At 31.6% G+C, this 12,276-nt stretch overlaps 1 protein-coding gene across 15 annotated transcripts in view; it reads left to right on the top strand.

The window, feature by feature from the left end:
* Nucleotides 1-12,276, top strand: part of ZNF280D (zinc finger protein 280D) — a 288,761-nt gene that overhangs the window by 205,819 nt on the left and 70,666 nt on the right. For all 15 annotated transcript variants that reach the window (XR_003436343.1, XR_003436342.1, XM_027123109.1 and 12 more), the window contains 3 exons: nucleotides 2,244-2,414; nucleotides 2,559-2,668; nucleotides 10,549-10,772. Coding sequence is in view for 13 of the 15 variants with exons in the window: in XM_027123109.1 (XP_026978910.1) it covers nucleotides 2,244-2,414; nucleotides 2,559-2,668; nucleotides 10,549-10,772 (505 nt within the window). In the remaining 2 variants the exon portion in view is untranslated. The remainder of the gene's footprint in view (nucleotides 1-2,243; nucleotides 2,415-2,558; nucleotides 2,669-10,548; nucleotides 10,773-12,276) is intronic.

The following is a 12,276-nucleotide window of genomic DNA, read 5'->3' as shown; positions in this document are numbered from 1 at the left end:
GTTCAATAGCATTAACTGATCAAGGTCAAGTGATCATGGATATTTGGAGAGAACTGGGTTTGAGTTTGATCTTGAATGAGAATAGGATTTTTACTGGCCGAGATAGAGGTGTTGAGTGTGGGAAACAATACAAGCCAAAGGCAATAGAGATGTTAAAGGGTCAGAATTTAAAACTCTTAAATTCAGAGTAATTTTATTTCTTATGTTAAAAAATACTTATAATAAAAGTCCGATGTACTATCTAGGCTGTTATATAATCAGAATATTAATCCAAAATACCAGCACTCATTAGCTTTTCAGGTAACCTCAGCATCTCACAAGAATGCTACTGTGATTACACAGAATGTTTCCTGCGTTCCCATAGTATAGCCATAGCCGTCAGTAATCACATGCTTTGAAGATAGGAAAAAAAAAATCATTTTTATGTTATCTCAAAGGATGAAACAGAGGAGCCAACTATTGTAATACTCTTATTTTCTGGGCATATTTCTCCTTATTAAAAAGCAGACAGGTGAATCTATTACAATAATTTTTTCCCCTCTGAAGTAAGTTAAGATATAAAGTATTAGTAAAGATAATAGCTGTTTTTTATTATTGAATGCTTTCTATGTACTAGATGTTGTGTTGGTTGCTTTTAAAAGTCAGTTATGAAATTTTTTTAGTAATGATAATAGCTTTCATTTATTATTGATTGCCTTCTTTGTACCAAATATTGTATTCGGTGTTTTAAATACAGTATCTTATTTGATCTTAAAAGCCCTGTGTTAAAGACACAGACCTACTAGAGAATGGACTTGAGGATATGGGGAGGGGGAAGGGTAAGCTGTGACAAAGCGAGAGAGAGGCATGGACATATATACACTATATATATATATATATATATATATATATACAAACGTAAGGTAGATAGCTAGTGGGAAGCAGCCGCATAGCACAGGGAGATCAGCTCGGTGCTTTGTGACCACCTAGAGGGGTGGGATAGGGAGGGTGGGAGGGAGGGAGACGCAAGAGGGAAGAGATATGGGAACATATGTGTATGTATAACTGATTCACTTTGTTGTAAAACAGAAACTAACACACCATTGTAAAGCAATTATACTCCAATAAAGATGTTAAAAAAAAAAGCACTGTGTAAAATAAGGTATTATAACTCTTACTTTATAAAAGAACAAACTGAGGCTCAGGGAAGTTAATTAAATAAGCCAAGAATACATAGCTATCAGTGACAGAGCCTGGATTTGAACTTATCCTGTCTGGTTTAAAAGCCTGGAATATTTCTAGTGTATTTACTGCTTCTACTTTTAGTGTACAGTTGGGAGCATTAGAATATGATGTGCAGTTTTAAAATCCTTGTTACCCAGCCTAGTTATAGCCTAAATATCCCCATTTCCCTTGCTAATGCTCTGAATAAGGCTAAAATCCTTTAGCAAAAAGGTTATAGTTTTCAAAGTAAGACTTCATTTAGGAATGAAATTCCTGTAAAAACAAAATTTTATGCAAAAGTCTAATAAGTAAAATATAAAAGCAGAGTTTCTCTGTCAAACACACCCAGGGTATTCCCTAAGAGGAGCCCATTAAGCTCTGGGGAAGATAATTTGAAAACCATAGTATAATACTAACTCTTTCTATTATGAACCCTTTCACATGAATGAATGAGGTTTTATCATTCAAGATTAGTAGTTTCCACTTTGTATGTAGGAATAAATGGGTAATATAACCTAAAGCCATCAGTAGACCACCTCTTAGTTAGGTGGACAAAGCTAACTTTTCATTAGACATTTTAAGTCATTAAATAAAAAGCTTCTAAAGTGTCTCTGTAAATTTTGGGTTTTTTTTTTTTTTTTAAACAAACTCACGCACTTAAGCATCTAAAGTTAATTCATTTGTGGGAACCCTGGCATATTCTTTGTGCTTTAACTTTTTTTTTGTTTTTGCTTGCTCTGCCTTCTTTCATAATAGCTGTTTATATATTTCTTTATTTGAAGTTATATTTAGTATTGCCTTACATAGAAAGGTATTTTATGAATAATTTGAATATATATAGTATATAATAGATACTTATACAGTTTCTTTATATCCCCTAACTTTTGATCACATCAATTTTTGTCATTATTTATTGTTATTTGTATGATGTGATAATTCAATTATATTACATTTAATTTCACTCCAAAGTATTTTTACTTAGTTGTAAACAATGTTCTAAAGTCTTTAAAAATATTTTCTCACTATTTAAATCATTATAGGTATGAATGAAAGTTCATTTTTATCAAAACGTCCTTCTACTTCTGAAGTAAACAGTGTTAATCCAAAAAAGTCTAAACCCAGTGAAGGTGTTTCTGGAACAAATTCCTCAACTGTATTTTCTTCAGTTAAATCTCTTTCAGTGACATCTCCCCAGGCTATGCCATCAAAAGGTAAATATGAAATGTAGCATATAAAAAAGAAATTATAGTATTTATATATGAATTATAGAAATTGTAATACAGACTATCAATAATGGTTATTGAAGGTTAAAAAGTGATGAATTTTGAATCATATATATTTTGAATTTATTTTAGGTACAAATATCTCATCAAATCAATCTAAAAATGGAACACCTTTTCCGAGAGCTTGTCCAAAGTGCAATATTCATTTCAATCTTTTGGATCCTTTGAAAAATCACATGAAGGTAAAACTTTTTCAAAATTTAATTTTAAAAAGGTTTGCAAATCCCTAAAAATATTGATTGATTTGCAGTAAATAATGATTTGTTCAGATATTTAGTTAAGAAATATTCTCATATTGGTATTTACATATGTTAGGTAAAAGTTATTCATAATGATTGTCTTTATATAAGATTTTAAAATTTCTTCTGAATCATCAAATTTAAAAAATTGTTCATATACATTATAATGTCTGCTTATTGTATTCTAATTTTAAATGAAAATAATGCATTGTTCAGAATATCTTATTTACTAGCTTATGCATACTTGAAACTTCTTAAAAATAGGCATTTTATTATGTGTTTAATATTTCATATAAGTTAACAGTTCCTTTAGTTATCTTTTTTGTTCATACTAACATGTGCATATCATGTTACACAATGAAAATCTTAGTTTTACTTTAATTTCAGCACTCAGGCATAAACTCCAAATGATGGAGGATTTTATATGAAATAATTGTTTTAACTTAGTCCAGAATATAGTTTGTGTAATTGTTATAAATTAATTTGAGCTTTTTATTGGTATAAGAAGATCCTGAAATTAGATTTTAAGAAATTTTCAAAGTACAAATGAAATAGGAGGTTTAGGTAACACTTCACTTAAAATATTTTGGTAGATATTACAGTACCCTGCTGTGTCTATGGAAAAATAGCCTGTATTCCTCTTCTGTGCCCGGTATAAATGCAAGGAAGGGGGAAAGAGACAAGAAAAAAGGCAGTGTAGATCATATGGAGAAAAGAAGGAAGGAGAAGGATGCAATGGTAAAGAAATATCTAAGGAAAAGTTTCAGGGATTGCTCACTGTTTTAGGGATTGACAAATCTTTTTTGAAATTCAGTATTTTACAAAAAAAGGAGAAAAAAATAAAGGAACTTTTTTATTTTAAATATAGTCTCTTTATTTAAATACAAAACTATTTGGTCTGTGACTACTTCTAGCTCGCAGTATGTACTCCCTGATAATTGCACTTTGTGGTTTGTTCTTATATGAGAATTAACCTGTACAAGTGCTTTCAGTTTTCCTATTTATGTAATATTTTGATGAGATAACCTGATGTTTTTTCATGTTTTGCATTTTGGACATAGGGAAAAAAGAAAGGGTTAAATTCTTTAGTTATCTGTAGTTATTTGAATAGGTAATAGTCATATGATTCAAAATTGAAAAGTTTACAAAGGCATACAAGTAAAAACTCTTATCCCTGTCGCTTATTTACCTGGTTCCCAGTATGACTCTCAAAGAAAATAATTTTTATTAGTTTGTTTTCTATCCTGCCTGGTCTTCTTTCTGCATAAACAGGTGAACACAAGTGCTCTTCTTTTCTGTTTTGTGTACAAGCTGTAGCACATTATATATACTGTACCTGGTGAGACTGGCAATCATTTTCCAAAAGGTAGCTTTACTTCCAAAACATATTATAGCATTGTTTGTGATTACTCATATTAGAAACAATCACAACTTCATATAATATTCATATAATAAAACACTATTCAGCATTTTTAAAAAGGATGGAATCTCTAGAATGATGATATGGGAAGATAGCTCTAAGACATATTATTGAACTAAGTTGAATGTATTATGAATAACTTATTATATTCCTTTATATCATAAAGACATCTTAGAAAATAGTCACCAGATCTCAGACAGGGAAGTATAAAATTATGGAGACGTTATGTTCTAGATTATGCATTTTATACATAAATTATAATTTACAATAATAATTTCTATTTTGAAAAAAATAAGATTTTTATATTATTTGTAAACGATTTTTTTGCTTTTATTATAGATAAGTAGATGACTGTACCACAGAAATAATGTTTTCTTTCAATGAAGAATACCTAAAACATAATTCAAATATGCTACAGTAATAACAACAATATACTTACCTGAGACCATGTGAGACTACTAAGCTTTAAATACATATTTCATTTAATCCTTAGAAAATTCTTTGAGATAGACATTTTTCTCATTGTTTTATAGCCAGTTAATTGGCATAACTGGTATTCAAACTTAATGGTAAAAAGCTCAAGTTCTCCCAAATATTTATTATTATTCCCCTTTTGACAAGTGTATGGGCTATTTAACTTGAAGATAGGTACATTATTTCTTTTTAGGGAATTTGATATTTATCAACCAGATCTAGCTTATTAATTACATTATTTAGATTTCTATAACTTATTTTTTTGTTTACTTGCTCTGTCATGGATTGAGAAATACCACATCTCAATCCACATCTTTCACCACCAATATATTTTTTTGCTTTATTGCAATTCTGTTTTAAGATTGTTACTATTATTTGTGATACAGATGAATCTCTTTTATAACTGTATTGTGAATGCATCCTTTAGCATTTTTATAAAGTGTCCTTTTTTGTTTTAAAGTTTAATGACTTTTAGGCTCACCCCTTGTTTTCTTCTGGTTTCTATTTGCCTAGTGTATTCTTTGTTTATCCTTTTATTTTCAACCCTTTTGAGTGGCTTTGTTTTAAGTATGCCTCTTGCTTTAAGCAGAAAGTTGTGATCCTATAATGAAAATCTTTTTTGTTTCAGTAGTTGAGTTAAATTTACTTATTTTCATAGATGTGATAGGTTTATTTGATCTTGGTTCTGTCACAATTTTTTGCTAACTCTTTTCTTCCTCTCTCTCTCTCTCTCTCTCTCTTTCTTTCTTTTACTATGTTGTTGCTTTACATGTATGTAATTTGGGTTTTTAGGGAAGTTGTATTTTTGTTTTCCTTTTTATCCTTCTAATTTTAATGTTAATATAATTCCAGTAGTCTTCTATTGCTTTGGCTATTCTCTGCTATTAAAATTGATTAAAGTAGCATTAAATTTCCTATTCTTAACCCCATCCTTACCTTCTCCTCTCCTACTGATTTTAGTCAATATTATCTTTGAGTGTACTATTTCTTTGTACTATTGAAAATGCTCATACCTGCACTTCTTTATTTGGTAGCTCTAAATTATATTCCTTGATATACTGCTACCATATGTAAAGCAATCTATGGACTCTCTTTACCTCATACTTATTGTCCTTTTACCTCCTTTTAGTTTTTATTTGTTGGTTGTATCATTTTTCCATTGTCAGGGCATATGACATTTTCATTCAGTTTTCTTAACCTTATGTCCATATTTGTTTTAATCCTTTTCCACAGTAAATATATTCAGTGCTCATCACCAGTCTTTTTGTTATGGTTCCTTTGGTTATCTCTTGTTTGACTAAAGTTCATCCCATAGTAATTTCCTGAGGAAGGGCCTGAGAACAGTATTCTTTGAGTTCTTTCATGTTCAAAACAGTTTGACTATAGTCCATTCATGAAAGACAGTTTGGCCAGATATAAAGTTGGATCCCACTTTATATCTGGTGTTGCTTTTGTTTTACAATATCTAATGTTTACAATATCTAATGTTGCTTTTGTTTTACAATATCTAATGTTGTTGTTAAGAATTTGGGATAAGTTTGAATTATTTTGCCCTTTATAAATGATTTGCTCTTTTTGCCTGGCTGTCCAGAGGATTCTTTATTTTGAAAGACTGATAATTCTACAGTGACTTCGTGTTGAGAATTTTGGATCAATCTTCTCTGACATACAGCATGTTCTTTCAGCTTGTAAATTTGTGTCTTCCTTTATTTTAGTGCAGTTTTCTTGATTTGTATCTTTAAATTCCATACAATTGTTTTGTTATTTGGGGGGCTGGGTGTTGTCCAGTACTCATTTGTTCATTTGTTCAATGTCCTTTGGCATATTTGTGATTTTCTTCCTAATCCTTTTAATTCTTTCTCTCTTCCTTCTTCTCTCCTCTCCTCTCCCCTCCCCTTCCCTCTTTCTTTTAATTTACTAAGCTTTTCTAATTTATTTTATTTTCCAATATCTGTTCACCTGTGTACTTTTCTAATTTGTGTTTAGCTATCTGGTTTTATTTTTTTTCTCTACTTTTACTCTTGATTTTGCCACTCTTTATGTCTTGCCATCTCTTCTTGCTTTTTGGTTTTCCGAATAGACACAGTTGCTTCATTAAGTTTTTTTAAATTTATGGCAAAAATTTTGGCCCCTATTTTCATCTGCATCTGCTCTAAGGTGTTTTTGTGAGAATTTTACACTTCCTCAGTTTATCTTAAAGTATTTTTGTTTAGATGTAAGTTCCTATCATATTGAACAAGTTAGATTTTCTTGGGTTAGTTGTTTTGTACAAAGCTCCTTTTGGGAAGCATAAGTTGCCAGGATAATCTCACAGCCTATTAGCTGGTTTATACAACTTCTTCCTGTAAGTGTAACTTGTGTGTCTGATTTTATATGTAGCATTCCTTTTCTGTTTCTCTGTACTGAATGAGGTTTGAGGAATTTCTGCCATCCTTCTTGCTCCAGCTCCTACACTTGGTTTTGCAAACAAAGAACATAGATTTGCACTTCATGATGTGTATTTCACCTTAGAATATATGTTTTCCTGACACTTTCTAAGGTCTGTTAACATTGAGTTCTTTTGACTTCTCTGGTCGGCTTCCAGCTGCCTGTCTTCTGCTTGATCTGGCTGCTTTTGGTAGTGCTTTCATATGTTGTGGAGTCTGTGGATTCTGACTTTGAGTTTTAATGAAAATTAAATTTTTGGAATTTGGTTGTTGTGGTTTTTTGGATGTATCTCACAAGGAGAAGGGAAAAATGTTGACTTATGTAGGATGACCATATGGGAAGGTTTTTTTTACTATTTAAAAATGGTACCCCTTCTTTGCTCTGGAAATCCCATCTAAATTTTTAGGTACTAACAAAGCAACAGAACATGGTATATCTATTGGGAGGAGTAAAGATTAGAATGGTGTTTAGATGTTATCTACTGTTTGTCAAATTATAGTATATGGCATTAAAGTGTTTAATATTTGCAGAATGACTAACCCAGGAAATGAGGGATGAACCTGGGGTTACAGTGAAGGGCTAGAACCAAAAGGGTACTAGGGCTGAATAAAAGGTGACCAGTTAGTGTTGGGCCATAGCTCAGCCGTGCCATCCATCACTTGTTCTGTCTTACCATAAAACTTTAAATCTAAGCCTAGTTCTCATTTCTTAACTTACTTTCTTGCCTTTTGGATATTTTCTGTAAGATACTGTCTTCTCAATTACTAAATCCCCCAACCTTCTTCAGTGCACCTCATCCATTCTTGGTTGTCAGTGGTTTATCATTCAGCTATTTTATAGGAATATGAAACATTGTTTAAAGGATATTGTGAATGAGATTTGCATGTTTATTTTTAAAATCTGGTCCTATCTTTTCTGTAGAACAAAAAAGAAACTGGAAGAACAGCAAACAATTTATCGTCTATAATGCATTTATGAGTATTTAGGGTAACAAACGTTTATAGATGTACTAAATTAGACATTTCTGGAGAATATAAACCTTGCAGCACACTCTACTGTAGATTACATAGATTATTTTATAGATTTCAGAAGAGAATCAATTCTCAAATATGACTCAGAGTAACTCATACAGTCTGAAAGCCAGATTTAATGTTTGAGTATATAAGATTTTCCACATTTCTAATTAGTGAGACTATTCTGTATTACGTCATTTTGTGCATTATAATTTTTTCCAGTTGATGTTTGAGATCATCCCTATAGTAAAACTGCAGATAAGATGAATAATTTTTATTTATTTATTTATTTAGTTTTTTTTGCGGTACGCGGGCCTTTCACTGTTGTGGCCTCTCCCGTTGCGGAGCACAGGCTCGGGCCGCGCAGGGTCAGCGGCCATGGCTCACGGGCCCAGCCGCTCCGCGGCATGTGGGATCTTCCCGGACCGGGGCACAAACCCATGTCCCCTACATCGGCAGGCAGACTCTCAACCACTGCGCCACCAGGGAAGCCCAAGATGAGGAATTTTGTCTATCAAAATGATGTTACTGATACACATCATTTGTAGTAAGACATATATTAAATCATTTTTCTAATAGTGTTGGTGAGTTTACTCTGACTTATCCTTTTCTCCATTTGTCCTTAAAGGCAAAAACAACATTTTTAGACTTTAGCTTTCTAAAGTCCTTTGTAACAGTGCGACTTTTTTTTTTAAAATAAATTTTATTTATTTATTTATTTATTGTTGGCTGTGTTGGGTCTTCGTTGCTGCAAGCAGGCTTTCTCTAGTTGCAGCGAGTGGGGGCTACTCTTTGTTGCAGTGCGTGGGCTTCTCATTGCAGTGGCTTCTTCTGTTGCAGAGCACGGGCTCTAGGTGCACGGGCTTCAGTAGTTGTGGCTCGCAGGCTCTAGATTGCAGGCTCACTAGTTGTGGTGCATGGGCTTAGTTGCTCCATGGCATGTGGGATCTTCCCAGACCAGGGCTCGAACCCATGTTCCCTGCATTGGCAGGTGGATTCTTAACCACTGTGCCACCAGGGAAACCCCAGTGTGACTTTCTTAAGTTTGAGCTCAAATATTATGTGTCTCAAGAAGAATCTAGAAACATAGGTAGCAAAACCTTTCTCATTTCCCTCTTTTTATTGTGGTTTCATTTCAATTGTGTTTATTCAGAGTGGTAGACTACAGAGGGTCATGTTGTCTTAGAGAATTAATACCCTTATCCTAATTAAGCTTATGGGTGCAACCTTAACTCCTAAGCATAAATTATGTCACTTTTTTGTCAGTTCATTTTATTTAGTATTTTTTTCTCCTCTCTTTTGGATCTATTTCAGATTTTTTGTGTGTGTTCTTTTCCTCTGTAGGTTTCAGAATTGACAAGTGAACAAAATAAGTGCAATCGAAGGAAATATTATAGGTCTGTCTTGCATCAAAAGTCCAGCTTCTCATGTGACACAGAAAGTTTCACCAATAATGTAACATTTCAGTATGGCAGGAGAGGAAGTGGATTTTGTTATTCTTAGAAATGGAATAGAGTTGTGTTTAGATTTTCAGACTTTCTTATGATGCTACTAATTTATGAGCTAACATGTTTAGGAAGAGTTTAAGTCAGTTGGTTTATGTTGTAAAAGAATTACGTAGGTGCCTTGTTAAAAAATATAGATTTCTGGGCTCTACCTCTAGACTTTGTGGCTTATTGGTCTGAAGTAGGCCCAGGAATTAGCATTTTGACAAGCACTTCTGGTTTTTCTAATGCAGGTCTTCCTTGGATAGCCCTCTGAGTAAAACTGCCTTAGAGAAATTCTAAAACTGAAAATTATGTACAATAAATTAATTACCTTGTTGGAAAAAAAAGCTCATGTATGAAAGTGTTTCATATTGGAACCAGTTTATATGACATCTTGATTTTCCAGATGAGGAACTAAATTTCCCCGTCAAATATATAAGCATTCTAGATTTCAAGATGTAACTGTTGAAGCTTTCAAGACATGACCGATGGTTCTTTATTTTTTCCCTATGCATTTTTTAGCACCTTGAGTCTAAGGAACGGGAGGTTAGCTGTGCTCAATATCCAGTTCCAACCAGATATTATGATATTTAGTATATATATAGTTAAACATATACATTATAGCATGTAAAACTACATTTCCATTCTGTACTCTGTCATGGCATGGATATGAACAATGTTTAGTTTTAATTTAAATGTTGTTAAATATTTACATCTGAAAAGAAATTATAAGGAAAAGACTATTAGATCAATAGTCGAGTCTTGGTTTTAAGGTTTTTCTTTTCTTTCTTTAAAAAATTTTTTTAAATTAAGATAATAGATGTTTATTGTTTGAGATTTTGAGAGTATGTATATGCACCACAAGCTTTTGGTGAATATTTTTCCAGATATATCGCCAAGCATAGTTTTACATGGTCTGACCTTAGTTGTAAACAAAGAACCGTATTTTTGGTTTCTAATTGTTTTAAGAGATAAATAAGACTTCTGTTTTTTCTCTTTCAGTACTGTTGTCCAGACATGATAAATAACTTTTTGGGACTGGCTAAAACAGAATTTTCAAGTACAGCAAATAAAAGTAAAACTGTTGATTCAGAAAAAGGAAAACTGATCATGTTAGTTAATGACTTTTATTATGGAAAACATGAAGGAGATGTCCAGGAAGAACAGAAGACTTACACAACCTTTAAATGCTTCAGTTGCTTGAAAATTCTTAAAAATAATATCAGGTATGTTAGCATTTATTTTTATTTCTACTTGAAAATTGGAATGCTACAGATATAAATGTTGTATCTTTATCTTGCATTTTTAAATGTTATTCTAGATAAGAGATTTTAACACTTTGCACTAAGAACGAAGACATATTCTCTTGTTAAAAAGCTTTTGTCCTTTCTTATATTTTAGAGTTGACTCTTGGATCCAGTTAGTTGTATTTCTTTAAAATAACTTAAGAAAGGACAAACTTTATTTCAAATAAAACAAAATTAACTTCTTTTACCTATATTATCAGTGATCTAGGAATTTTCATGAGATAATTTTCATATTTAGCTGCTTTTGAATTTTATTTTTTTTCACACCACAAGAAGAACCACTTATTTATGTTTTGTCCAGTTTGACCTCTTATATACTAATCTTGTTTAATGCTCAAATCCCATAAAAGAGTTAGTTACAAGAATAAAATGAGAAGACATATTGATTGATATTTTTATTGGTTACATAGCTTGACATTTATATTTGGTAAGGTTTTTTACCATCATTTTATTATAAAGATTTTCAACATTCAACAAATTTAAAAATATTTTGTAATGGACACTTGTATACTCATCATCTTGATTCTATCATTAACATTTAACTGTACTTGCTTCATCATATAGCTATTCATCCTTCCTTCAAACTATCTGGGTTTTTTTATGCATTTCAAAGTAAGTTGCAGATGTCAATGTACTTCCATCAGTTGAGGCATGTGTGTGTGTACAAACATACGTATGCATAACTTTTTATATTTACCCTCGGTGACTATTATTTGTAATTAGCATTCTTAGGTACCTATAGTTTACTTGTAGACCCAGCATTTATTTTATTTTCCTGTGAGTTCTTGGGTCCAAGAAGAAGCATATAGAAAAACCCTGAAATACACTGCGATAAACTCCTATAATAATTATTTTTTTATGGTAGTGCTTTATAGTTTTAAAAATTCTTTTACGTATATTATTTCATATAAGTTTTCACATTTATCTCCTTTCATCAAGTATTAACAGCCATCAATAGCTAATGGTCCCAGTAGCTTAACAGAAGGAATATTGTACTTCGAGATATAACACTGAAACAATATTACAATAGAACTCTTTTCCCTATTTTCACATTTTTACCATTTTAGTAGTAAAATACACGAGAAAAATCATGTTAATATAGTAAAGTGCATAGAAATATGGCTCCCCTGCTTAGTTCTTTGTTATTCTTAAATGTTATATATATATGATATTAGAATTTATTTCAGCAGTTTTTTTTATTTTCCTTTGAGATTAACACATTAATATTAAACATATGAAAGTAAAAATTTTCTTTTTTTTGTTATTGTTTCAGAATACTAGTTACATATTTCTAGAGTGTCCTAATATCTAGAAATTTTAAGCAAGCAGCACCTGGTAACATCCAGGAATTGAGCTTTTTTTGAAATACTGATTGTTTAGTAAATGTAACCTTAATAGAAAACAATTTATAACCAAAGAAGTT

This window comes from Aethalodelphis obliquidens, unplaced genomic scaffold (genome assembly GCF_003676395.1).
Source record: "Aethalodelphis obliquidens isolate GAN/ISIS:26980383/991018 unplaced genomic scaffold, ASM367639v1 scaffold26, whole genome shotgun sequence".
In the NCBI taxonomy this organism is placed as follows: domain Eukaryota; kingdom Metazoa; phylum Chordata; class Mammalia; order Artiodactyla; family Delphinidae; genus Aethalodelphis; species Aethalodelphis obliquidens.
Note: the sequence above shows the minus strand (reverse complement) of the source record. Positions and strands in the feature narration are given on the sequence as shown.